Consider the following 24461-nt stretch of genomic DNA (forward strand, 5'->3'; position numbering starts at 1 on the left):
CACATCATTTGTGCTCCCAAGGTATTGAACTGTATTTTGGTGTCACTGTCTTATGTTCTCTATTTAAGATCCTTGTCTTTTATATCCATGTATGTTCCCTAAGAAATCTGTCACGTTATTTTCAGAACCTCAAAGAACTACTATGCTTTCTGTGAAGGTAATTTTCAACCATGGCATTTCGGTTATATTTCTCAATAAAAGTCTCCAGACTCCCAACTTTCAGAACATTTCTTTAATGATATTTTACTTTCATCATCTTGCATATTAAAAATGTTGCTAGTTTATAAATGTATCATAGTTGGACATCTGTACAGTGACAGAACCTGCCATTAGTGGATTCTCAACTTTATTGTAATCAATGGAAATGTAAGGGATTTCTCAACAGCATGGCTTTATCACAGACATTAAGTATGCAACGCAATCCCTTTTAGTGTTGCTTCCTCCGGAAAGAACAACCTGTAAAGCAAAAACAAAAGTAAGTTAGCTGGCCTTACAAACATCTTAAAGTAGAAGGCAATAATTCATCTTTTGGGGATTTATTTTTTTTACCCTCTGTCAGTCTGGCCTTTCCTCCTTTTGACTGGCACAGCACAGTTGCACATCCCACACAGAGTACCACTGTCTGTGCATGGCTGAATACGGTGGTGATCTTGTAGCAGCCTGCAAAGAAACATTTAAACTGTAAAACCATGGGGCCAATATATTATGAATGCACTCAACTGATTTTTTCCATCAATATTCAGCAATATAAAATGTCTAAATAGCTGCAAAATACATGACATGAGTAATCAATATACAAACAATGAAATGGTCTAAAATAGTTGGTCTTTTTTGGTTTCAAGTATACTTTAAACACTTCCAGAATGACGTAAACCTACTGTACCTGGGCACTTCACGTCCATAAAGTAGGAGTTGGGACTCTGGACAAGTCTTTTCTTTTTATGTTGTCTTCTCTCATGGTCAATAGTAGGGTGGAGGAGGTCTCTGGCCAGCTAGCGTGAAAACAAATCAGATGTGACGTTTAATTTGACAGGCATTATTCTAACATTTACACCACAGCTTATGGACGTGTTAATAATTACAACGCCACTCTTGTGACGGACTAGTTAAGTATCTTGATATGATTTAACCTATTTTACAGCGTCACCGCAAATAGATCCAGATGTTGGCTAGCTAACGTTTTAGCAACACCACGGACGTTAGAAAAACACGAGTTCACTGTAGTTTTTTTACCATAACAGTAACATTGACAGTTGTGTTCCCATGTGGTGAGCCTAATCGCAAAACGGGCCTTGTGTAAAAGAAAATACAGCTACCGCTACACACTGATCGCTGGCCTGAAATTACTCCGCAACAGGCTATATATCGCACGCGCGCCTGATACGGTTGTGTTTCAGTAAGTAGTCGGCGCCCGTGCCAGACAGAGCTAACGCTAATGTTAGCTAACTTTCTCGCCATGTGCTGCGGGCTCCTACGTAATCAACAACACAACTTAGGAGGCTTCAGACGGCGAACACAGCCGAGGTTACACCGTGGGAACTTGACAATAACAACCATCGACAGTTGACAACACCGTGTATTAACCCGAACAAAAGAAACGAGACAGAAAACTGTAACTTACAGGCATTTTCACGGTGCTAGGCTTGCTTTCCTGTGCATACGTGGGCTGATGGGTAGAAACAGGACCCGTGCACTTGCAGGAACTGTGGTTGCCAGATCTGCGATGTATCACATATTGCGACATATACTTAAAAGTTCAATAATGCCCTTCATTGAAACATTGGACGTTATTTCGTAGTAATAGATGTAGCCTTGTTGAGGATCCAATTCAAATATTGCGCTTTGAACATTTCTTTTCATTTTCTCATTAATCATTTAACTGAGAGGAAAATGTTAACTGCATCACATATTTTTTCTTCTTTTCTTTTGTATTTGATAAAACGGCAGGTTTGTGTTTATGTAGGACCTTGTTCAAATAATTAATTACCCATAATTATATGGTTATAAGATGTAACCTTGGTCACCTTATAATTACATTGATCATGAAGCACACAATAAAAGGAGCGTAAAAGCGATGTTTGTAATGTTTTATATTTATTGCATCCAGTAATTGTTTATATATATATATAAAAAAAAAGATAAGAAAAGAGGCATAATGTAGTCCTGGCCCGCCCTCATCCCTTTAAACGACATAGACCACAATGCAAAGCAGAAAGTGACGTCACGCACATCGGCACCGGTCTGCTGCCAGTCTGCCACAGACAGACAGCTGAGGATTTCCAAACGGGGGATCCCGGCTCAATAAGGCCCTATATTATTGCAACATCGGCGTCTACGGTGCGTTTAAATGGCGAAAACGTACGATTATCTGTTCAAACTGTTGCTCATCGGAGACAGCGGAGTCGGCAAGACATGTCTGCTGTTCAGATTCAGCGAGGACTCCTTCAACACCACCTTCATATCCACAATAGGTGAGTACCCCGTAGCCGCCCCTAAAGATACATCCAACACAATGCATGCCCATATCAGCAGCATGCAACGCTTTACTGCGTTGGTCGAATACAGTCGTGTTATGCCTATTTTCTTATATTACACAGACCCACATTTTTAAAGGGGCAGTAACTCCCAGCAAGACAATGGGACTGAGAGACACATTATAACGAGCTCCTGTCCTTGGGGGCTCACAGACACCAGTGAGGTCAATTATAGAATGAGATCAAAACCATAGTCACAAGGATTGATCCTCGGGAACCTTATTGGAACGAGAGGCCTTTTTCCTTTCATGCAGAATGTGTTTTTATATTGTGACATCTGCCATGAAGCCCCACACTATACTGCAACAGCTACTTTGGATTTGACATTGAATGATATCACCCTGCAACCATGGCATAGGATTAACAGTCCATTAAAAAGTTATTTTTTTCATTAAGAGCAGCTGCTTACCGCAGGAGTGCTTCCATCTTAGACACGGGCAAAGTGTTTTATAATTCATTAATGCAGTAGGCATTATAGCGTCCGTCTGTTTGTTTATTCAAATGCAGGAATAGACTTCAAAATCAGAACAATAGAGCTGGACGGAAAGAGAGTCAAACTTCAAATTTGGTAAGTGTTGTTTGAGTAGGCTTTTTTCCCTCTCTATATTTAAAAAAATCTGAGTGTGGCACCAATCTGTGCATCGATTTGATGATCTTAGGGACACTGCAGGGCAGGAGAGGTTTCGCACCATCACCACAGCTTACTACAGAGGAGCAATGGTAAGTCTGCACTCCATCCTACAGTTCCTCCCTGTGGTTTTATTTTACATATCACAGGATCGGACACTGTTTTTCTTCACAGGGCATTATGTTGGTCTATGACATCTGCAACGAGAAGTCCTTTGAAAACATAAAAAACTGGATTCGAAATATTGAAGAGGTGAGCTCTGAGTTGAAACTCGCATCAGTACTTAATGTATGCGCATGAAGTGAGCTTGTTTTTGATAGATATTGCTGTCTGATATTGTCATTGTGTAACGACATAAGCATGACGCTGCATAATTTGTCTTTTAATGTCTGCCAGCACGCCTCGTCTGATGTGGAGAAGATGATCCTGGGTAACAAATGCGACATGACTGACAGGAGACAGGTGTCCAAAGACAGGGGTGAAAAGGTGAGTCTCTGCAGCCAGTCGTCATTAGCAAGCAGTTCCAAATAAACAGAACCGCTCTGCAGTTTTGACTGACAACATTGTATTTCCGTCTCATTTAGCTAGCTATTGATTATGGAGTGAAGTTCTTGGAAACAAGTGCAAAGTCGAGCCTAAATGTAGAAGAGGTAAGCTATTTTTTTCTTTACCCCTGAATTATCATCTAACACGGCCATTACATGTACATTTAACATGTGTTTTTTGTATTTGTTTGTCATTGCAGGCTTTTTATAACATTGGAAGGGACATATTACATAATCTGTGCTCAAAGACAGTAAGTGATTCAGATATTCTTATAATAGATTCCACCAGGGATGAGGAGGGGGGACACTTTTATTAATAACAAACTTATATTTAACATTCGTGCTGTTTGTCAGATAAGAGGAGCTGATAAAAATGGCGATATGCTCATTTAGGTTCCTTTCGATGATTCCTTCACTCAGAAATTAAGCTTTGCAGACAGTAGCGAGTGCTTGTATTTTGCCTCTTAAGCCCCTCTGGACCCTTTGTACCAGCATACCAGCATATACAATATTTCCCATAAAGTATGAGTATGAGCAAATGTTTTAATTGGCATTAGTTTATTAATAGTACTGCAGTGAACATGACATTTCTATATTTTTGAAAGCCTCACAACCAGTTTCACAGTAATGTTTATTTGCTAGATTGATATGAATGTAAATGCAGGAACTAAACCTTCACACTTGGGAGGTGCGACACTTAATGTGAAGCTAACTTTTCTCCACAATCACATCTTTCCTTGCTAGACGGACAACAATGCCGGAGGGTCAGGGAAACCAGTCAAGATCACGGACAAAAAGTCGAAGAGGATTAAATTCTTCAAGTGTTCACTCCTCTAGGCCGCTCGGCTCGAGTGTTCACGGCTCTTGCGGGACTTTTCGTTTTTCTGGAGGGCTCCGGCCTCCCAGGCGGCCACCCAGCAGCGGCAGCAGTAGTATTATTGAGTGGGCCTTACATCCAACTGAAGCTCACGGGTTCATGAGAGGTCGAGACGCCATCCTCATCTGCTGCTCGCCAGGAGAGGATCAATAAGGAACGAGGCCTGATACTGTACATCTGCTCATGCAAAAAGACCTGTGCGTGATCGTCAGCATTGGTTTGTACAAGTGTCTGCTCACGGGAGGCAGTGATTCTGTCTGCATTTATAATACCTCTGTTGGATGTCATGAAAAAAAAAATACTTTATTCAATATAATAAAGTTCCACATAGTTGTCTTATAAATGGGGAAAAAAAAGAAAGTGTTCAGATTCTTAAAAAAAAAGAAGTTGTAGCATCGTTTTATACACACTACCTGTTCTGTTTACTATGATGATGCTGTCAGACGTATCACGTCTCAGCATTGATCATTGATTGTCATGTCTGTATTAATTCATGTATACTTATATACCTATTATAGGCTGCTGTTGCACTGGCATCGTTTCTATTTGTTGTGTGCCTCGGAGGATTCATATCGTTGTGATAGAAAAGACAAAAATATGTATAATTATTACCTACTGTCTTTTGAAGGACGCCTTTATTTATATCCTGTGTCAAAAATGAAACTGTGAAAGGTAGTTTGTTTCTTGGGAGCTGTACCTAGCTACATATTGTTATGCGATTGTCAGTATTTGCATGGAAGTTACGGAGATACCTCTGAGTGGAGCATCGTTAAGCACATAATTATGTTTACAGACAGTATTTAAAAGCATCGATCATATTTACGTTGGTATCTTTGATGTTCGCATAGTGTCATAATGTCAGCACAAATAACCGATGTGTATATATTTTATTTCCACCTTAAAATGTAGACGTCCTACATGGAAAGTAGACTGGAGAAAGCTGTATTGTGAATGATTGTAAGGTACTGTATGTTACACCACTGGAAGACAGTAAAGAAAGTGAATCTTTAAAAGTGAGAGCTACGATTTTGTTCCACTACTTTGCATCGCTAACTAGCATTAACTGCACAATTGAAAATGTTTGGAGTTTGGTCATGATTTTCATTACTGTCATTCTATTTTTTCATCTTTATTGTGAAATCATAAACTCAATCAGTGATCTGCCTCGCCTTCCCCTTTTTGTGGCTCTTATTTCCTTTCCAGTGTATCATCTTCTTTCTGCTCGGCCTTCGCCTTCATCCCCACGTCTTCCCCTGACACCCGGCAGGCTTCAACCAGGTCTCTCTCGCTGCTGCAGGCTCTCGGATCCTTGGGAACCACCTTTGCTTTCCCCTCCACTGCATTAAAGCTCTGCGATCTTTGAGACGTTAAATACTTTTCATCAGCTACAGTCAGATAGTCCGTAGCGTCTGAGAGGTTCCTCTTGGCCTTCATCTTTGTTTGGTCTGCCGCGGGTTCGGCCGTTGGAACGGGATCCGTCTGATCCTCCTCTTTGTTGAGCCCCCTCGGTCCAGCGCTCGCTTGAAACTGCTGGGTGAGAGCCCTGACTGTTGACACTTTAGGCATGTGACCGGGACTGCTGGGGTTCACCTGGTCCTCTGGTGTTTTAGTGGCCTGCTCCACGACTGACTTGTAGTCTGCAGTTTGCACATCGTTGCCTGCCTCCGCTGGGTTGTAGATGATGCTGCTCATAGCTCTCTTCTTTGTGATGGGGGAGGTCTGGCTTTGGACTTCAGTTGGGAGGTATCGCAATGATTTAGTCCTCTTTGGGGAAGAGGAGGTTCCCGGTGGCAGTTGGGCCTTTTTCTGGGGTTTGTCTGCTTCACCAGGCGGACTGATTACGATGGTACTCATAGCCCTCCTCTTTGTTAATGGAGAAGCAGGTTGGTCTTCGACTGGATAGTATCTCAAGGATTTAGTCCGTTTTGGTGGGGAACAAGGTTTTAGTCTATCTAGCAGCACTGTGCTGCCTTGGTTCATGCTGGTTAAAGTCTCTTGACTTGATCCTACAGAAGGAGGCTTTTGTTCGCATGGAGATATGAGAATGTCCACGCATGAACTTGGCCGAGATCTCTCCAAACCACCAACCTCTAAGTTCTGACCGCCATCCTTCGGGTTGAGGGCACAGCTACTGGAGGCTTGTCGCAGACTCTTCTGTCTTTCCACGCCAGTTTTGGCTGCGTCGTCCGTGTCCTTCTGCTTCGCCGCATACTCCTCCATGTCCATGTGGAAGCGGTAAAGGCTGTAACCATCGGCGCTGTTAATGCTGCCCTGGCGAAGTAGGGAGGAGGGATCGCACACAGAGGAGTTTCGTGAATAGGTTCTGGTCAGCTCCAGTCTGTCCACCCCTGCAAGCTTTTCGAGGGCGACCGCCATTCGCCCGTGGATCTCCTCCAGCTGTGCCAGGCGCAGATCCACAGTCTGCAGGGAGGCCTTCATAGTGTTCTCCCTCTCGTTCACCTCCTCCAGACGCATGGACATATTCTCAACCCTGCCAGGAACACCAGAAAAGCAACGTAAGTATCAACTGTAATCGGCATCCTTGGAAATGTCCAAGCCACGCCACGCACCTTTCTGAGGTAACCTTGATGCGTTCGTCGCTGGAGGACTGCTGCTCGTCCTCTTTCTCGCGGAAATATTCCTCCACACACTGCTCTTCAAACTCATACAGACATTTAAGCTCCTCCGGATTCAGCCTGAGCTCTGGAAGAAACAAATCATGACACAATATCAGTCAGTGGGTTCTATAACTGTATATATATATATATATTTATGGGCTCCAGCATGATTTCTGGTTTTGTTTTGCATCATTAGAAGTGACTAACTGAGTCCGCGGTCCTTCTCGTCCAGCTCGCCGTCATTTTTCTTCTTGGCACAGCGCCGGAACAGCCGGTTGAAGAGGATGTAGAGGTGGCTGAAGATGATGAGGGGCGGCGGCAGGATGGGGCGGTCATGAAAGGTCATGATCAGCTGATACCGCTGAAACTTCCACACCTGGTTAGAAATGGACTTGACCTCGAAGAAAGTGTTGCTGTGGGACAGGAAACCGAGAGCGGTGAGTATAGCAGACGTGGTAAATAACAAAGTAGTTAGGTATTTGGGGGGAGGGGGGGGGGGGGGGTTATACTTACTTGAACACTGCGATGAGCAAGTTGACCAGAAGAATGTTTGCCACGAGAAGGTAACAGGCCATAATGGCAGGTGTGAGCCAAGCCCCGGGGATACACGGAGGCAGTTTCTTACCATCCTCGTCATATAAATGTTCGCCACATGGAGCTGCAGGGGGGGGAAATACAGTTCTAGCCATAAGATGTAATTTAGATCTTTAACGAACCGATTTGAACTGCATTCTTTGTTTGAAGGCTACTCACGGTTGATTTCCATCGCATAGACTTGGAGAGACATGGAAACATTGAAAGCGTTAAAATCAATCAACATGGGATTTTTATATCACGCTTCTGTCAAGGTCAAGCTGATGCCCAAGAAAAAGTGGGCTTGAGTTGTCAAATAGTTTTTTAACAACTTGGGACCAATCAAACACTAAAGTTAATTGCTGCGCTGTATATCTCTGACTTTTTTTAAAAGTATATTAAAACAAGAAGAAGTGTCATCAACTTCCTCTATCAACAACTGTTTTATAATCCTGCTTTTTGAATAGATGCTTGTTGCCTTCACCCAGACAGAAGAAACACAGACAGAACAAAAGACTTAAAGGCAGATGATCATGATTGAGGAGATCTGATGATAACGCCTTTCCTGCTCATCCTCAATGCAAAAAAATGATTACCATGTATTGACATGTACCAGCAGAGGGAGACAAAGTATTGAGGTAGAAACTGTGTAATACATTGTTAATAAACATCACAGCATTTTTAAGACATGCAAAATAATGTAACAATGATCATCTGCCCAGAATCAGGAAACAGAATCTTACTATGAATTCTAGTCTTACGGTCTATCGAGTCCGCAAAAACCTCTCCGTAGATCATCCAGTAGGGCATGTAGAAAATGTTTCTGGCCAGGCGCCATGTTGGCTCCTCGTCGGGGTGAAGGATTGCTTGCCGAGCCACCCCGAAGCTCATGAGCACCACCAGCATGATCACCACAAAGTACATCATATCGATCATCTGAAATAAGCAAAGCACACATTTGAACTCTGAACTTCTGTTTATTCCATCAGTGTGCATGTCATCACGTCATGTCGTTTATTACCATCTTCCCTATCATCATCACGTAGGGACCCAGGTATTTGTTGACTCCGAAGATGTCCAACACGCGAATGTACCAGAAGATGATGTCTATGCAGTAGATGACCCTGCCGTAGCCCATGTAGGGTTCGTGCTGCAGCCGTAGCATCAGCCCGAGGAGGAAGGTGCAAATGGCAGCCAGGTCCGTGATGTTCCAGTACTCCTCCAGCCACACGCTGATCTTCTGTTTCAGCTTCCCCGGCTCCGACATCAGGATCTACACACAAAGGGTTGAAATGGTCACGCAGATGCCACGAAATCCATCAATCCATCCATCCATCCATCCATCCAGCCATCTTCTACTCGGCTTGTACCTGTCTGACTTTTTCTGAGCCAAGTGTGAGGATGTATGCAATGACAGTCCACTCTTGAAGAGATGGCCATCGCTCCATTTTCACCAGGATTATGTAGTTGTACAACATCAAATAGCCCAGATAGCAAATCTATTGGAAGAATAAAAATGACAGTTGCAGTTAAAGACACTTCATTCTTAAGTTAAAAGAAAAGATTAGATGATTATGATTTACATGAAGGCAACTTACAGTGTTGAACCAGAATTTGGTGAATGGCGCGTTATAAAACTCAAACAATCTTTTGCCAATTGGGATTTTGCGGACATTAGAGCTGCCCTCCTCTTCATCCCCCTTTCGGGAAGTTGCATCATTTTCCTACAACGCAACAGCAGATTCTCTGTTTGAGTGAAACATTTTTCACTTTTGACAAAGAAACATTATGTGATAAATGAGTTAATTACCTTGCTGGATTTAGTGTCGTCATCCTTTTCTTTTCCCTGTTCTTTGTCTCCGGGTGCATGATAGGATGCATCATCTCCGAGACGGAAATCCAACAGTAGAATCAGAGGTGGAAAGAAGATTCCCAGAATAACCTGAGAAAATGATCCGTTTGTTAACACACAGTGACACAGTGACATTGATTGTTGTTATTATCCTCTTTTTATGGATGTCTAAAAGAAAGCATTTTGTGAGGTTAACCTTGAGGCCGGGGTTTTTGCCAAACCTCAAGCAGCCCATCCACATGTCGGTGAGCAGCATCTGGCTGCAGGTGTGGGCTATGAAGTCACGTTGCTTAGCAGCCACAGCCAGCTTCAGACAGGTGGAGTTACTCCAGTTGACCAGCTCATACGTCAAGAGTTTCATGGCTACCTGTTCATCATGCTTGTAGGACTGGTCCAGCAGCTCGTAGGCAAGCTGGCCAAATTCTCTATGAAAGCGAGGGAACAAATATGTTTATTTCTGTTTTGCATGTGTGATTGAGCTCACAGAGGTGAAACCCTGTGTGAGAGATGTGATATGCACTGACTTTGAGTTGTTCTCCAGGTCCTGGGAGATGTCGTCCACTAGTTCACTCTCAGAGCACTCATGGGCCATGGCTTTATACAATTTACAAGCCACCAGGGCTTTCGCCATAGCTTCTTCTCCACGCTGCCAGAGAAAGAGCGCCATCTTCTGGCGCTTCATCAGCACCGCCCACAGCATCAGCTCATGGAAGGGGAACTTGAATCGACAGACCTCGGGGTCGTCCGCGTCGATTTCCACCTCTTCCTCTCTCTTCTTCTTTGGCTTTTTCTTGCCTTTTGACCTTGGTTCATCATCCTGAGAAAAAATATGATCGATTATTATGCTTTTATTGTTTCAGGTACTTGACAGATTTTGTTGCCGATAGGATACACCACCTCCATTCCTAGAAGCTTCAGAGCCTTTGGCTGCAAGGAGAAAGAAAAACATGATCATTAATACCAAAATGTTACTTAATATGATGAACGAGCCATTATCAATTATTTGATTCCACTCATGTGTACCCTTTTTAGTCCATACAAATTATTGTAGAGGTTGCGGAAAGCCTTCCTGGTGTAATTGCTCCTGTAAGCTCCACCCATGAAGCACTCCAACACCAGACCAATATCAATCACAGTGATCTGATAATCTGGAGGAAGGTTTCCCTGCAAAAATAACAGAATATTATACAATATAGCAAGTGTCTTAAGATGATATAGAACATGGAAAAGTGTTAGACATTATGCTTCAATAATATTTAGTGGGAAAAATCATTTCACCTTTTTGACGTCCCTAACCACAGCATTGAGTGAATTAGCAGGGCCAAGTTTCTGGAGGAAGAGAGGAGAGAAGGAAGAAGTATATAATTAATAACATAATTCATTTTCATATTTATCAGATCTGCATTTTAAAGAGAATCTGACTTAGTGTCATTTTAATTTGCGGTAATGTGACAGGCCCACCGTGTTGTATAACTCCTCCAGTCTGGGGATGGTGAGGAAGTGATGAATATTGACTCCATTCTCAAGGAGCAGTTTGACAAAGTCCACCCTGTCCAGCACCAGAGCATCCATCATAGCCTGCTCCAGAGAGTTCACCTTCCAGACAGTAATACAAACGTCATATAATCTCTCACAGCCTTCATTATATTCTCATATTTATAACTGAAGGGGGATTTTTTCTCATAAACCCCACTCTTACCCAACGGATCAACTCCAACTTCCTGGGGTCTGTTTCCTCTGGAGGCTCAGGCTTCGTCTTCCCCTTCCCCTTCCCCTTCTTGCCGCGGGCTTTGTTTCGAGGAACGCTGGCAGGACTCTTCTGCTTCTCTTGGGCTGGGGCTGCAGACGTCGTAGCGTTGGCCATGGCACCGGCCGGCTTACCAAGCAGGACAAGTTTTTCTTTTTACTATTAGTATTACTTGACATTAAAACATTGTGCATCTGAGAAACACAACACCATTTATAGATCTTTCTGTGCTTCTGATATATAGCGAGGACACACTGTTGTTTTCCCCTGTTTGAAGACATATACAATATCTCTGCTTTGAATATAGGATAGGGTTTTTTTCAACAATTTGAAGTAACAAAGGTATAATCAGTAGAATGGGTGTGTCTGCAGCTGCTGTAATGTTTAATTAATGGCTGTGGTTCCAGCAGCCAAGCACACCGTCCTTAACAATAAAAGTGAGCAAACTGTTCCAAAATAATTAATCTCTGCACGAAATCCATCCTTGCCAAATGTGCTGTAGTGCTCTTATTGAGGATGATTTATTTAGATGTTAGCACCACTTACTGGTAAGTTGTGACCATAAACAAAGATGTGATTGCGAGCGATATCCACTCTGTTCCAGGCCAGAGCCAAACTGAGCTGGTCGGCCGCCGCAGCGTTGGTGCCTGATGCAAAAGAAACAGGAGAACGGAGGAAGCATAGGGAAAACATCTCAATGAAGTGAGAGCAAACACACATGATGGGATGTCTAAGTGTGATGCCAACAGACCTTTTAACAAGGCAGTAAGAATGGCCATTTCAATATCTTGTTGTCCCTCAGAACCCATTCGAAAAACTGTGATCTACATGTGAGAAATAAAACAAAAAGCCATGAAGTGAAGCCATGCACTGGAGGGATTGAATCAGACCGTAATGATCCACGAATGGAGCTGTGAACATGTGGTGATGAGCTGATGGGAGATTCTTTCAGCCTTTCACGGCAGGCTGGCCCTAGCACAAACAGCTAATGTTACTTGTCAGACAGTGATAGTGCTCTCCTTGTCTCCTTGACTATATCGAATGAAATTCCGCTGACGGGTCCGTCACATGTGCAGCCGTGGTAAATGGGATTAAGTCGGCATGAATATGTGGCACGGCTCCAGAGATCTCGGGATGCGTTCATAATGAAGACTGAAAACTCGTGCTGCACGGATGCATCGTGTGCTTTTTTTTTTTTTCCACACAAACAGGGAGACTTGTATGATGGTGAACTCTTAATTCGGTTAAATGTTGCAACCTGGTGTTACGTCACAGCAAATTTCAGTGTCTTTATTCATCTAACCCAGCTGTTCACATGGGATGCACTTAGGATGAAAGGATTATTTGGGGACCAGACTGTGACACTGATTCACCTGTAGGTTAGTCGTGGCACTTTAGATTAAGAGCAGGCAAAAGTGTGGCCTTTTGGTTGCACATGAAGAGCTCTGTGGTCACATTGTCTGGGTCGGGTATCAGTGGAAAACTAAATGCCCACAGCGGTAAGATCTTCTTGAAAAAAAAGGAGTTTAAGTTGCTTATCTGAATGTGTTGACGCATTAGGCAGTCTAATACATTTGGGATAGAGGATGCAGAGTCGCTGGCGAAGTGGTAGCACTCTGAGGACTGGAGAAAAAAAAAGGCCTCGGGAGCGGAAAGAGAACCTGGCTGAGGATTAGGGGAGATAGATCCTCTCCTCCATCTGTGTGCTGCATGCTTACTGTGAAGGGATGGAGTAAGAGCCTCTACTAAGTAGGTGGTAGTGTGCGCTGATCTTTCCCACCCAAATGTATGGAGTGTGGAGATTATATCTGGGTATTACAAACTACTAATCACGTCACTTGTGGAAATCTGATGGAAATGGTGCACAAATGCTGCCACTTTTTATGCGCCAGGTCTCCAGCAAACACTTTGGAGGAACACTCTCCGCTCAGGGATTACTCTGCTCTCTGTGAAGACTCTCGCCAGTGTGTGTGGTGCTTCACCGTGGGGCCGTTGCATTGCTTGTTCACACCCACCACCGCTCTACAGCCGTGTGCTTATGCATGAGGGTTGGTGATGCGGTGAAGCTGCTGAATGTCCCAGATTAACACGAACATATGACACATGGCCGCAAAGCGGAATGACAAGCACGTTGTGGGGATAATGTTTATTCAATATGTTAATGGAAATACACAGATGAGTGGGAAGGATGAATGACGATGGAGACCAGATGCTTCACAACTCAGGAAGATTTATTGATCAACACACAGACATGTTATTTTCAAATACAAGATCATTTGGAGGAATATCTTGACACTTCATCAGTTTTATTCCTCTACTCACCAGTTCCCTCTTCTTCATGCACTCCATCACCATGAGCAGGATCTGTTGCGACTGGCTTTTGCTGTAGTTGAAAGTCTTCTGAATAGTTACCAAAAGTTGCTCTCTGACATCATCGTTAACCAGGCTGGAAGAGAAGATTCAAGGATGACATTTCTGCTCTTTTACCAGCTTTAAAGGGCAAATCCTCTAAAAATCTCACCCTCCGTCCTCTGAGAACTTGTGTGCAAAGGAAATGATGTCAGAAGCGCGGCCGCTGCCGTCGCACACCACCACGGGGATGGGGGGCTCGTCTCTCAGACTCTCCAGTGCGATGGAGATCACGTTGGGACCCCCCTCCACTATCAGACACACTAGAGGAACCCCCTGACCCAACCCTGGAACACACAGCCAAAAACAATACTCCTTTAAACCATCCATTTATCACAAAAGTGTTACGATAACAGAACTTTGAGAGGAAATGTCGAAGCAGAACACGTCGAATAGACACCAAGGAAGGGAGGGAGTGAAGTCAGCAGTGACACTTGAGCATCCCTTTGCTGTCCCTGCCTTATCCGAGCTCCAGGCATAGGATGACAAAGGGAAGCCCACAGGCCACAGAGGAGCTCTCCGTCCACATGACCAACAAGACTCTGGCTCACAGTCACACACACACCTCAGAGGATGTTTCATGACCGGAGCGCTGTCTGACTTACGCGTGTTTATCTTCTGCAGGGAGATATGCTTCTCCAGCAGCCGGCGGAGTTTGACCTCGGAGCCGTACTTCCCACAGGTGCCGTTGTCAGTCAGGATGAAGTGCGAGTGGCTGTTGTTGAGCACAGCCAGCTTGCTCAGCGGGTTTGCCATCGTCTGATAGGGTTTGTTCACCTGGAAAGAGAAGAAGAAGTGATCTTTCAAGAAGAAATATTGGTAAGAATGTTTTTTTCTTCTGGAAACTAAATACAGCAAATGGTCTCACATCTTTTCCGATGAGATCCTCTTTGTTTTCCAGGATCCCCCATGGAGCAATCCCTATAGCGCACACCTTTCCTCGTGACTTGGAGGAATGCTCCTTTAAGGCGTCTCCCACATGACGCATGACCCCTAAAGGTGTAGAGAGCAGAATATAGCAACATGAGGACTCTTTTAACTGCCTAATGGGACTACATCATGGGACACGCTGTGGTTCCTGCACACAAAATCCACACAGATTGTCATTTGCGATGAATTTTTACCGACAAAAAGCTCTAATTGCAGTGCTTAAATCTGTGACAATGGGTTGGTCAAATCTCCCTCAGGAAATTGCAGAAAACGTATTACGTAAATGACAATTTCGAGCTTTAGATAATCTTCTAATGTCACAAAATCGTTATTTTGTTAAGTGAACGTTAAAAGCATTATCCTCAACTACCAGCGTCCTACCCGTGTTGACTCCACCCGTGAAGATCCAAGCGCCGGTGGTGACCGCGGCTTTGATCAGGCCTTTGCCGAACACTTGCTTGAGTTTGGGCTGCAGGTCGAAGTTCTGGAGACCTCCGTGTACGGAGATGAGCAAGGTGGGCAGCTCCAACTGCCAGTCCTTCACCATCAAATGCAGGAGGTTGTCGGGTTTGGTGTCATAGGAGACTCGGATATACTGGGGAAAGGGAAAAGAACAGTATTGGGAGTTATTTCTATTAAAAACCACACTTTTAAGTGATTTTTCACTGCCGGAGGCTCACCATGGCCTTGTTGATGAATCCTCCGCCCTGGAACTCGACTAAGCCATAGGCATCTGTTGGGTAGGTCCTGGTGTGCTTGATCACGCTCCATTTATCCTTTGGGGTGTCAATATGCACCAGCTGGTTCGCTTCCTCTAGTGAGTTGGCACCCGCAGGGATGGCCACGTGCTGCGTATTCAGCTGACCACAGGCACATCTACATAGATCACAGAGCAAACACGTCAGTCCTGGGCCCTGCGTGGATGTAGCTTTAAAAATGTGTGTTGATGATGAAGGCCTGAACAGCGTACTATGCAGTTCTGAATGTCTAGAAGCTGTGTCCTTTCCTTGAAACACACATCGCTCAGGCTCTTTCATGACTTTGCCCATTTCTGGGAAATGTGTGCCTCGGCGAACAAAGGCTTTCACTGCCTGGCTGCTCCCGGAGATAGTAACCGTGTCTGACAATACACTCTAAAAAAATCTGTTCTAATCCCAATACATGTCTGATAACCTGTAGTCGTAGGTGCCATTAATAATACATTATAATTATTTTTAAATGAATTTAAAAACATTCCCCATAATGAATATGGTGCTGACTGTATATAATTAACATGATGTTTAAAAAAAAAAAAAAAAAATCTCAAAATTTGAGAATACTGTCAGCAAATTTAAATCAATTTCAGAGTGAATTTCAAATGATAATGACAAAGCTGCTGTTGTAACTTAAGGTCACATGTTTACCACAATTTGTGAATAAAAATGTAAAAGGCAACGTGAAGAGCGTTAATACCTGGTCGGGTCCTTGGTGGGAAATTTGTGAATACATTCTCTTTTAGAAAAGGTCCTCTCAATCCAAACTTTCTGTGCCTGTAAAGAGAAATATAAGAGAGAAAGAAATGTTAGTTCACATGGTTTCATACCACAGTCACTGGGAGATCTAAATGTCCATGATCTCTTGGTTGTAATCACGGTTAAAAGATGAAGACGACCTGCAAAGAAATCTGGTGAGAGGAGAAAATCCAAATAATTTCCAGTGAGACTTTGAAATACAGTTCTGGTATCAACAGTCGATGCTGACTAACACCTTCCATTGTCTAAAGCTTGACAAACAGCCAGCGGAAGCATCATACAGAAGTACTATGCCCACAAACTTGTCAAATCCTGCTCTGATGGCCGTCTGATGTTTTTCCAGCGCCGAGCAAAAATACCAAAGCAGAGTTTTTCTAAAGGCCATTGTTGACAGTGGAGGCCCAATTAAAACTGAAGCATCGGAAGCAAATCTTTCCAAGAAAACACTTGGATGTTAAAGTGGAGAAAAAAGAAAAAGAAAAATAATTTTAATTTGTAGCAGCATTGATAGCTTAAAACATACTCAAATAATCTCTATTTGAACTTCAGCAAGTATGAAGTCATGGAAGTATAAATGAAAGACATGTGAGTCTTGTCTTGTGATCACAAGTCCAAATAACACAGTAGAGTTACTGTTCTCACTTTATCTGCACAATTGGTCTCAGCGAGCAGGGCGGCTTCAAAACCCCCAAACCATCACTATGAGTTCTGTAAAGAAAACATTTTTTTTTTTTTTTACACATGTCTACACACTATGAATACATATGTGTGGCTTGTTAATATACCCGATAGTGTCAATGAGTTTATACCAATATATAAATATACTCATTAAAGAGCCATCTAGCAATGGTTGAAAAGTGAAAAAGAACAATTAAAATACACTATAATCCTATTTATTCCTATTATTTTTGTATTTTCCTTTTAAAAATCTCAAACTAATTGGTTGCATAAAGACAATTTGAATAGAATTTGTAAATTAAAAATAAAGTCCGAAATAAAGTCCGACATATAACGTGGTTGTTTCTGTCCGTCTAGCCTCAGCAGTTTTGCCACGTCCCTGAATTCACATTCCATCACCTATAGACCCACGTCTCTGTAATAATGAACTAATTCTGCCATAAAAGTAATGCAATAAAGAGTCCGAATGTAGATGCACTTACAGGAAATCTTCCATCCAGGCTGCCGAGTCCTATCTGCGGTGCTGCTGGAGCTTTAAGCCCAGAGAGGAAGTCTAAAGGCTGCTGCTCCTCCAGCAGAACGCTCTGCCGGTGCTGCACTCCCAGTCAAGTGCTCTCATTGAATCCCACAAGACATGAAACTTCTTCACTTTATGAGGGCCGGTTAAGATGATGAGCATGTGAGCAGGGCCTTTGTTCGCCCAAGTCTCATGACTCCAGTTCAAGGTAATCCCTTTGGGAGTCCCATGACCCCTTCTCCATGCCCACAGGGTATTTTCATCCTTCGCTTGAACAAGGCACAATAAATCTACTTTGATAACCGGCCCCTAATCTCCCAATTTGTTGAAACTCCTTTCTTTGTGTTCACTTCACAGTGTGGAAGATCTTAGCTTGTGTGCGAAGACGGAGACGACCGGCCAACGTAAAAGCACTGCAGTCTCGTTCAGAGGCTCCCCAACTTTTCATTCGAAACATTTTCACCCCCTCCAACGACTTTGATTTCAACCCCATTTGCATAATTGAGAGAATTGGATGCAGGCATTCTTTTGGAAGGCGCCTTGTTAAGACATGACTGGTCTCCAGTTGGGGGCAAGGTCAGTCAATGCTAATTGCAGTTAATCTCTATTTCCATCCACCATGTTTTTATGGAGGAAAAGAAAAACACTTTTTCCAAGTATTCTCTCTTTTTGGATTTTGCTGCATTTTTTAAAAAAGTCTTTGATTTTGTATCATAAATACAGATATTATTGTGTGTAAAAAAAAAAAAAATCACATTTAGCCTCCTTAAACCGTCGTAAACAGATCATCGGACTATCAATAGGCTTCTGTTTGTGGAAGGAAACGTCAAACAGGCCCTATTTAGATTAGTTGAAAATGAATCCCTTTTTCTTGTACATGCTGGACTTAATGGAGTAATTCAATTAAACAATTTGAAGTCATTAAGGGCTTTCGGGACGCATGCTTAAACAACTAGAGGAAGGCATTAGGTATGCTAAACGCTGAGACGGAGTTAACGAGCACAACGTTGTAGACATCCATTTAAAACCTTCCTCGTGTGAAACGGTTTAATAAGCTCTCCTTTTATGGTTGAAGTGAGCCGTTTGAGCGTGAATGTAACTCACAGTGATAAAGACAAGTTAGGTTGGTGGTTGATGACTCAGAAAGACAGACAGAGAGAGAGACAGAGAGAGAGAGAGGCCTAGCATCTCCCCCAATGACCCCCTTTTTGGTAAAAACGCACGTGGGCCGCTGTTAATTATAGCCGAGGAAAACAAAGCACATTTCCAGAAGGGTTTGGTGAGCATGTCACAGTTCCTTCAGCATACTTAAACTCATTAACCACAGCAATTAAAACCCCAAATCCAGTCAGCAAACAGCTGCCTCGTTAGGAGCTGCCTTTGAGCACTTAACAACAAAAACACTGCAGAATTAGATACTGCAGGATCAGATTGTGTCACACCAAGCAAATTAACCAGACTTACGACAAGCCTCTGAACAATAAACGACATTCTTTTTTTTTCTGAGGAAATGGTTCGTTCCGAACAAAAGGCAATTGTGTGAAATGGAAATCATAACTGCATGATTACTGAGGTCATAAAAAAGGTATAACATATGTACGACCTCTTTTTTTATTTATTTATTGCTACACTGATACACATTCATGCATGTTTATACTGATACTGTCGATACACAGTACGTCGCTCTGGTTTTACATGTATCTGATTGTCTCTATGAATTAATACTGGTGGAAGTATTGCACAATGAGGTAGACACTGTGTTTTTGTCAGTCAACATGTATGCCATACATTCATGCCTTTTTGCACTGGAATCACATGGTCCTGGTCTCCTGACTCTCAGCTTCGTGAGCAACCACATCACAGCAAATTTGTTCCAGTGAGGCTGTAATTACACAGACCATTCAGCTACCAACCGTCATAAGGGAAAGGTACAATGACGGCTGTATTTCCGTACGTTGACGTCTGACCTGCTCAGTTTCCGGTGCATTTGAAACACATAATCGTTTACTGTGACTTGATACAGTTAACAGAAAACTACTTCTGAATATTGTCGTAACGACGGACTCCACACAACAAAAGCCTCATCAGCACAAGTGAAATGGATCAGAAAGGATTTGGGGGTCCTAATGGAATGTCACCAGGGTTGAAGATAAAAGCAACTAATTGCTCAGCTTCGGTATCGAACGGTGATGTGGTTGGGGCTTGATGCGATGTGACAAGAAGAAAACCCACGTAGACTCTTTCGCCATCTAAAAAAAAAAGATATTTCAGACTCATGGTCTGACCCACGTGGATCGAATAAAAAGCCGCCTTTTACATATTTTCACTCGAGGGGCCGAGACATTTGGACAACGCGACACACTTGAATTATAGGCTCTGAATAGGCAAATTTGCATTAACTGTGAAGCGAGCTGTTTTCAGTCGGCCCTGTTTGTAAATGCTCTCATTGTTCCTGCTGGGGTTTGAAAATCCAGTTAGCCATCACATGAGGCCAACATGTCACTGATTATCGCTAAGAGTTAGGGAGTCATAAGACATGTTTTAAAGCTGCTGCTTTGCCCCGAAGCAACGTCTGACTGAAAAAGAGAGCACGGGGGAATTAAAATAAAGATAAGACCTCTGGAAACTAACAAAAAGTTTCAAAAATTGTTCCTCGCCTTAGGAACAGTAAAGGGACTGCACACAGTTTTAAAGGTTGTGACAGTAATCATATGTAAATGGATTACATGTCATATTATATTGTAAATATATATATAATTTTTATTAAGTGCAACATTCAATTAATAGGTATCATCTTTAGCGTTTGTGTGATTCTGCAACATAAACATTCGAAATTCTATGACATTTATGTGCTTAAATGTAGGTTAACTTCCAAGACCCCCTTAAAAAAACAATACTGCAATTTTGAAATAAATAAAATAAAGTGCGTCAACAGACAGCCAAGCAGTAGTAAATATATAAAAAATGTTTTATTAGAATTATGTGGGGTGTTAGAGATGTGAATGAAGTCTTCCGTTTCCCTTTGCTTAGACCACACTTTTTTCTTTTTAATATAATCCATTTGGTTATTACAATTTAGGCACAGCAACCAACTAAATGTGCATTTATGAAACTGGATTAACTTTATAAGAATTCTGCAACATTTGAAGCTCGTACTGGTTTAACTTTGTTTATTTTTCAGAAGCTTTGCAAACTCGGCCCCTGAGCCCCCCTGACCTGAGCCGCTTACGTCACACAGTCATATGATCTTGCAAAGTCTTGAAAATGTATCCGGGGGGCTGTTTGTTGGGTTAATCACATTTGGATTGATTTATTCTTTTATCGATATAACACATTTGTTTTACGGGTCCGGTTATTATTTAAACCCAGGCTGCGGATGCTTTCAGGTCATTCCCTTCCTAAAAATAAGTCACTCAATCTCAGCAAAAGAGGTAAAAGGTCAACAGAGGCGTCTTATTTGCTGGAGAATAGTGTTTTTTTGTAGATAGAACAGAGAGAAGTTCATTTGTGGCGATAAGGCAATATCATGTGGACATATTTTACTGAATGTGGTCTCTGTTGTAGTATTTAGACTTTTACCCTCATTTCTAATCATGTGCCATCCACGCAGATTCAAAGAGATATCACTCTATTTCTGATGCACTATACCACGGATGAAAAATAAATCCTTCAAACCGTGACCTACTGTAAATGATGAAGAACACGCCTCTCATTTGAATAACGTACATAAATCTGTGATTAAAGTCTATAATGACATGAGGAATATGCAGTATATGCGTCAATAAAAAAAACAGACAATGTTATTTCTCAGCAGCTCTGTGCAGCAAATTCGTTTATATTTAGCAACATATCGGATCTCATTAAAAGTGTAGTTAGGGCCATGACATTGCTGATGGCTTTACAGAGGAAAACCTTGTATAAAAAGGCAGGGGATTATACAAGAATATTAATCTCGCCAAATAATGCCTGCTGTAATTTATAGAAATCCATCACACTAAATGATTTTAATGATGCCAGTGTCATCCCACTGTATATACATCAAGAGCCGGGCTGATTCAACCACATGGTGAGCAGTTTTCCACAGAACACTGTGATGTTGATTATGGATATGGCCTGTAATCTGCAAAGAAAGAACTGAAAATGTAATGAAAGATCATACTATGTTTTATATTTCACCGTTAATTTTCCATCTGTTTTTTCTGGGAAGCGTTTTTAATAATTTATTTGAAACATTTTAAATGGACCGTCCTGCGCTTACATGCACACAACAAAAGCACAGCAGCGACATGAACTGTGTTAGTCTGCAGTGTGCGTGCTCTAATCCCAGCATGCACTGCTAGTTGGATTGGGAACAGAAGCATGCATATAAAAAAAAAACGCATCCTTCTTGCTTTCAAGGACACGTTAACGGGAGTGTGTTAATCACATGAAAGCAGACTTTAGAAATATATAAACGTCCTTAATCTGTCATGGTCGTGGCCGTCCCTACTGGACCATTATGGAGGATTAAACTGCAGCACTGGAGTGAGCCGCTCTCGAAGCCTGTTCAGCTTCAAACACCACTTAGCAGTAAGTTTGTGGGGCATGGGTTGCAGACCATGTGCACACCAGTAAGCGACCAGCAGTCCTGAATGGTGCATGTCATTGTGCCATAGGGTGGGGAAATAATTGCTTTGGGATTGGTTCGGAGCTAATGTGGCCAGATCATATGGCTTCATGTGACATGCTGCGCAACACACGTCATTCTCAGAGTAGTCATGCTTTCTGAAGAGCAAAAGTTGCAAAAAAAAAAAAAAAAAAAAAGTTACAGCCTTCATTTATAGATCACTTTTAGAGAACAACACTAATTTTACTTAAAAAACGAATATTAAATCACTCCAGGTTGGATCCAGTTCATGAAGGTTGAGCAGAGTCACCTGTTGAATGTGAAAGAACAAGCTTCTTCTTACCTTCTGGGAGCCAGATGTGGTGCGTTTGAGGGAGGCCCGTTTAAAGTTGCCACCCTGGCCCTTGGCGTCCATGTTGAAGACTTTAAGAACTCAAGTCAGACTCTCAAAAGGGCTCCTGGGAGACTGGCGACAGGTTCAGGGTTCAGCGGCAACATCAGAAACACAAACCCTCAATAACCAGAATCAAGAGAAGACAGCAACCTCTGGATTCACGCCTCAAAAAAACAGACAAAAAAAAAAGAAGTTAAAAGTTTCACATGGTTAAAGGTTTCAGCGTTTCTCTCTCCTCTCTGCAGCGTACACCCAACTGACAAGACAGAGATCCCAGCCAGGGATATAAATCACTCGATGACACACTTGACACATAGACCCCTTTCCTCTGCTTGGCATCCCATAATCAGGCTTAATGCAGCCAGCTCTTACGAAGCCTCCGAGTCTAATGGATAGAGATTTAATAAATGGTTATTGAAGGTAAATCTACTTTGGCACAACACAGCCCCAAAACAGGCTTAGAGAGACCATGCAAGCTGTGAGGCTAAAGTTAGCCGGCGGGAAGCCAAAGGTTGTCCCACCAGATGAGGCTCAGTGTGTCTGAGGATTTTCCCATCAGGTTGCATACAGAAAGGTAGAAAGAGTGTTAAAAGAGGCGAAAGGCAGGATTATCACACAGTCATTTGAATCTACATGACATCTCGAGGAATATTCTCACCAATGATTTCAACCTGCACACCTTCTACATACACTTCTTTAAAATGTGTTTATTATGAGGACAAAAACACTGTATTGTTCTGGAGCAGCTGAAGTTGTGTTTCCATTAGAATATAACAGAATATAATGCCATGGTGGATTTAATCTCATCCTCATTAGATGGTAACATTTTACATTTAGTTTTGTTCCATAGTCTCACAACACAGATTCAGAGCAGCTTGATGTTAGTATTGTTAAGAGTTTGACCTCTTATATAATACCAGCAAAATTGATGCAAAGTAAAACTATTAAGGCTTAAAACCAACTGAAACCTGTTATACAATCTCATTATGACATTATGAATGTTTAGCTAAAATGTGATCTGTTACAGGATGTTAAATACACAAAAAGAACAAAGTACATTTTAATGTAGATTTGGCTTTTTCTTGTAATCAGGCTAAAAAGTATCTGAGCTTCACATGGAAAAATATTCCAGTTTTAGTCCATAGAGAGATAAATTACAAATAGATATACAGCATCTCCCCCTACTGGACATCAACTGTAATGGTTATAAAAACATTTATCATAGAACATTTGAAATGTATCATGGAAACATATAGTGGAAACTATACACAGTAGCAGTGTGCAAGACCTATATTTGTTTTACAATTAAATAAGCTCATCAGACGAAACCCATTAACGTCCACTTCATTGCCCTTTTAGTGTGGAGTTACTTTTATTTCTTTATTATGCAAACAAAATAGATTTGAAAGCAACATTATTGACACTGCAATCAAAAAAATATGTATTAATGGGAATGAAACAACTTTTGTTTTCAAATTGAGGAAAATTTTGATTACTGTTAGCTGAATCTTGTGGGCGGGACATACAGTGAAGACACGTCTCTATTGGTCAGTCTCGATCGGAGACAGCTTGGCAACACCCACTGATTGTAGTGATGGGAATTACAACTCTTTGAAGGGAGCTAGATATTATGGGTAGTGATCTGCATTGTAAACAAAAAACAACAATATATATATATATATATATATATATATATATATATATATATATATATATATATATATATATATATATATATACACAGTATCAGTATGTATGTATACCTATATATATATATGAAATAGTATATCAGTTCATTCCAGCATTATATATATTAATTAAAGTATGAGTATGATATTTACATTGAGTGAAATATTCATATCTAAAACTATAGCTGCACACTTTATATCTTGATATACTTTCCATCCAAATATCCATTTGAAATCAGAATGCAGTTCTGTGGATGTGACCAACGTTTGGCTAAACAGCATGACTGAGCCACCAGCAGCACAGCAGGGTCTACGAGGATAAACCAAATGCTTCTCCACTAAACGTTCACAGAA

General features: G+C 41.9%; 3 protein-coding genes across 3 annotated transcripts; 1 reads left to right on the top strand and 2 right to left on the bottom strand.

The window, feature by feature from the left end:
• Window positions 1-212: 212 nt before the first annotated feature.
• On the bottom strand, window positions 213-1765 carry rps27l (ribosomal protein S27 like). The gene is made up of 4 exons (XM_084018153.1): window positions 1622-1765; window positions 884-992; window positions 550-660; window positions 213-456 (listed from the first exon to the last, which is right to left on the bottom strand). Exons 1-4 carry the CDS (start codon window positions 1742-1744, stop codon window positions 428-430), a joined length of 372 nt encoding a protein of 123 aa, XP_083874279.1. The 5' UTR covers window positions 1745-1765; the 3' UTR covers window positions 213-427.
• Window positions 1766-2221: 456 nt separating this feature from the next.
• On the top strand, window positions 2222-4631 carry LOC311019258 (ras-related protein Rab-8B). Its single transcript, XM_084018552.1, has 8 exons — window positions 2222-2471; window positions 3042-3102; window positions 3194-3254; window positions 3337-3414; window positions 3559-3648; window positions 3747-3812; window positions 3908-3958; window positions 4452-4631. The coding sequence occupies exons 1-8, from the start codon at window positions 2348-2350 to the stop codon at window positions 4542-4544; spliced, it is 624 nt and encodes a 207-aa protein (XP_083874678.1). The 5' UTR covers window positions 2222-2347; the 3' UTR covers window positions 4545-4631.
• A 1128-nt stretch (window positions 4632-5759) lies between these two features.
• On the bottom strand, window positions 5760-23511 carry trpm1b (transient receptor potential cation channel, subfamily M, member 1b). Its single transcript, XM_084018555.1, has 27 exons — window positions 22369-23511; window positions 16166-16242; window positions 15394-15589; window positions 15095-15308; window positions 14652-14776; window positions 14389-14560; window positions 13896-14070; window positions 13697-13820; window positions 12126-12198; window positions 11921-12021; window positions 11327-11503; window positions 11089-11223; window positions 10906-10956; window positions 10651-10791; window positions 10525-10554; window positions 10152-10444; window positions 9824-10052; window positions 9586-9717; window positions 9374-9499; window positions 9146-9274; window positions 8797-9048; window positions 8537-8711; window positions 7956-7976; window positions 7716-7860; window positions 7410-7615; window positions 7155-7287; window positions 5760-7075 (listed from the first exon to the last, which is right to left on the bottom strand). Exons 1-27 carry the CDS (start codon window positions 22438-22440, stop codon window positions 5773-5775), a joined length of 5007 nt encoding a protein of 1668 aa, XP_083874681.1. The 5' UTR covers window positions 22441-23511; the 3' UTR covers window positions 5760-5772.
• Window positions 23512-24461: the final 950 nt, after the last annotated feature.

Source organism: Eutrigla gurnardus (genome assembly GCF_963514095.1).
Source record: "Eutrigla gurnardus genome assembly, chromosome: 9".
Taxonomy (NCBI): Eukaryota; Metazoa; Chordata; class Actinopteri; order Perciformes; family Triglidae; genus Eutrigla; species Eutrigla gurnardus.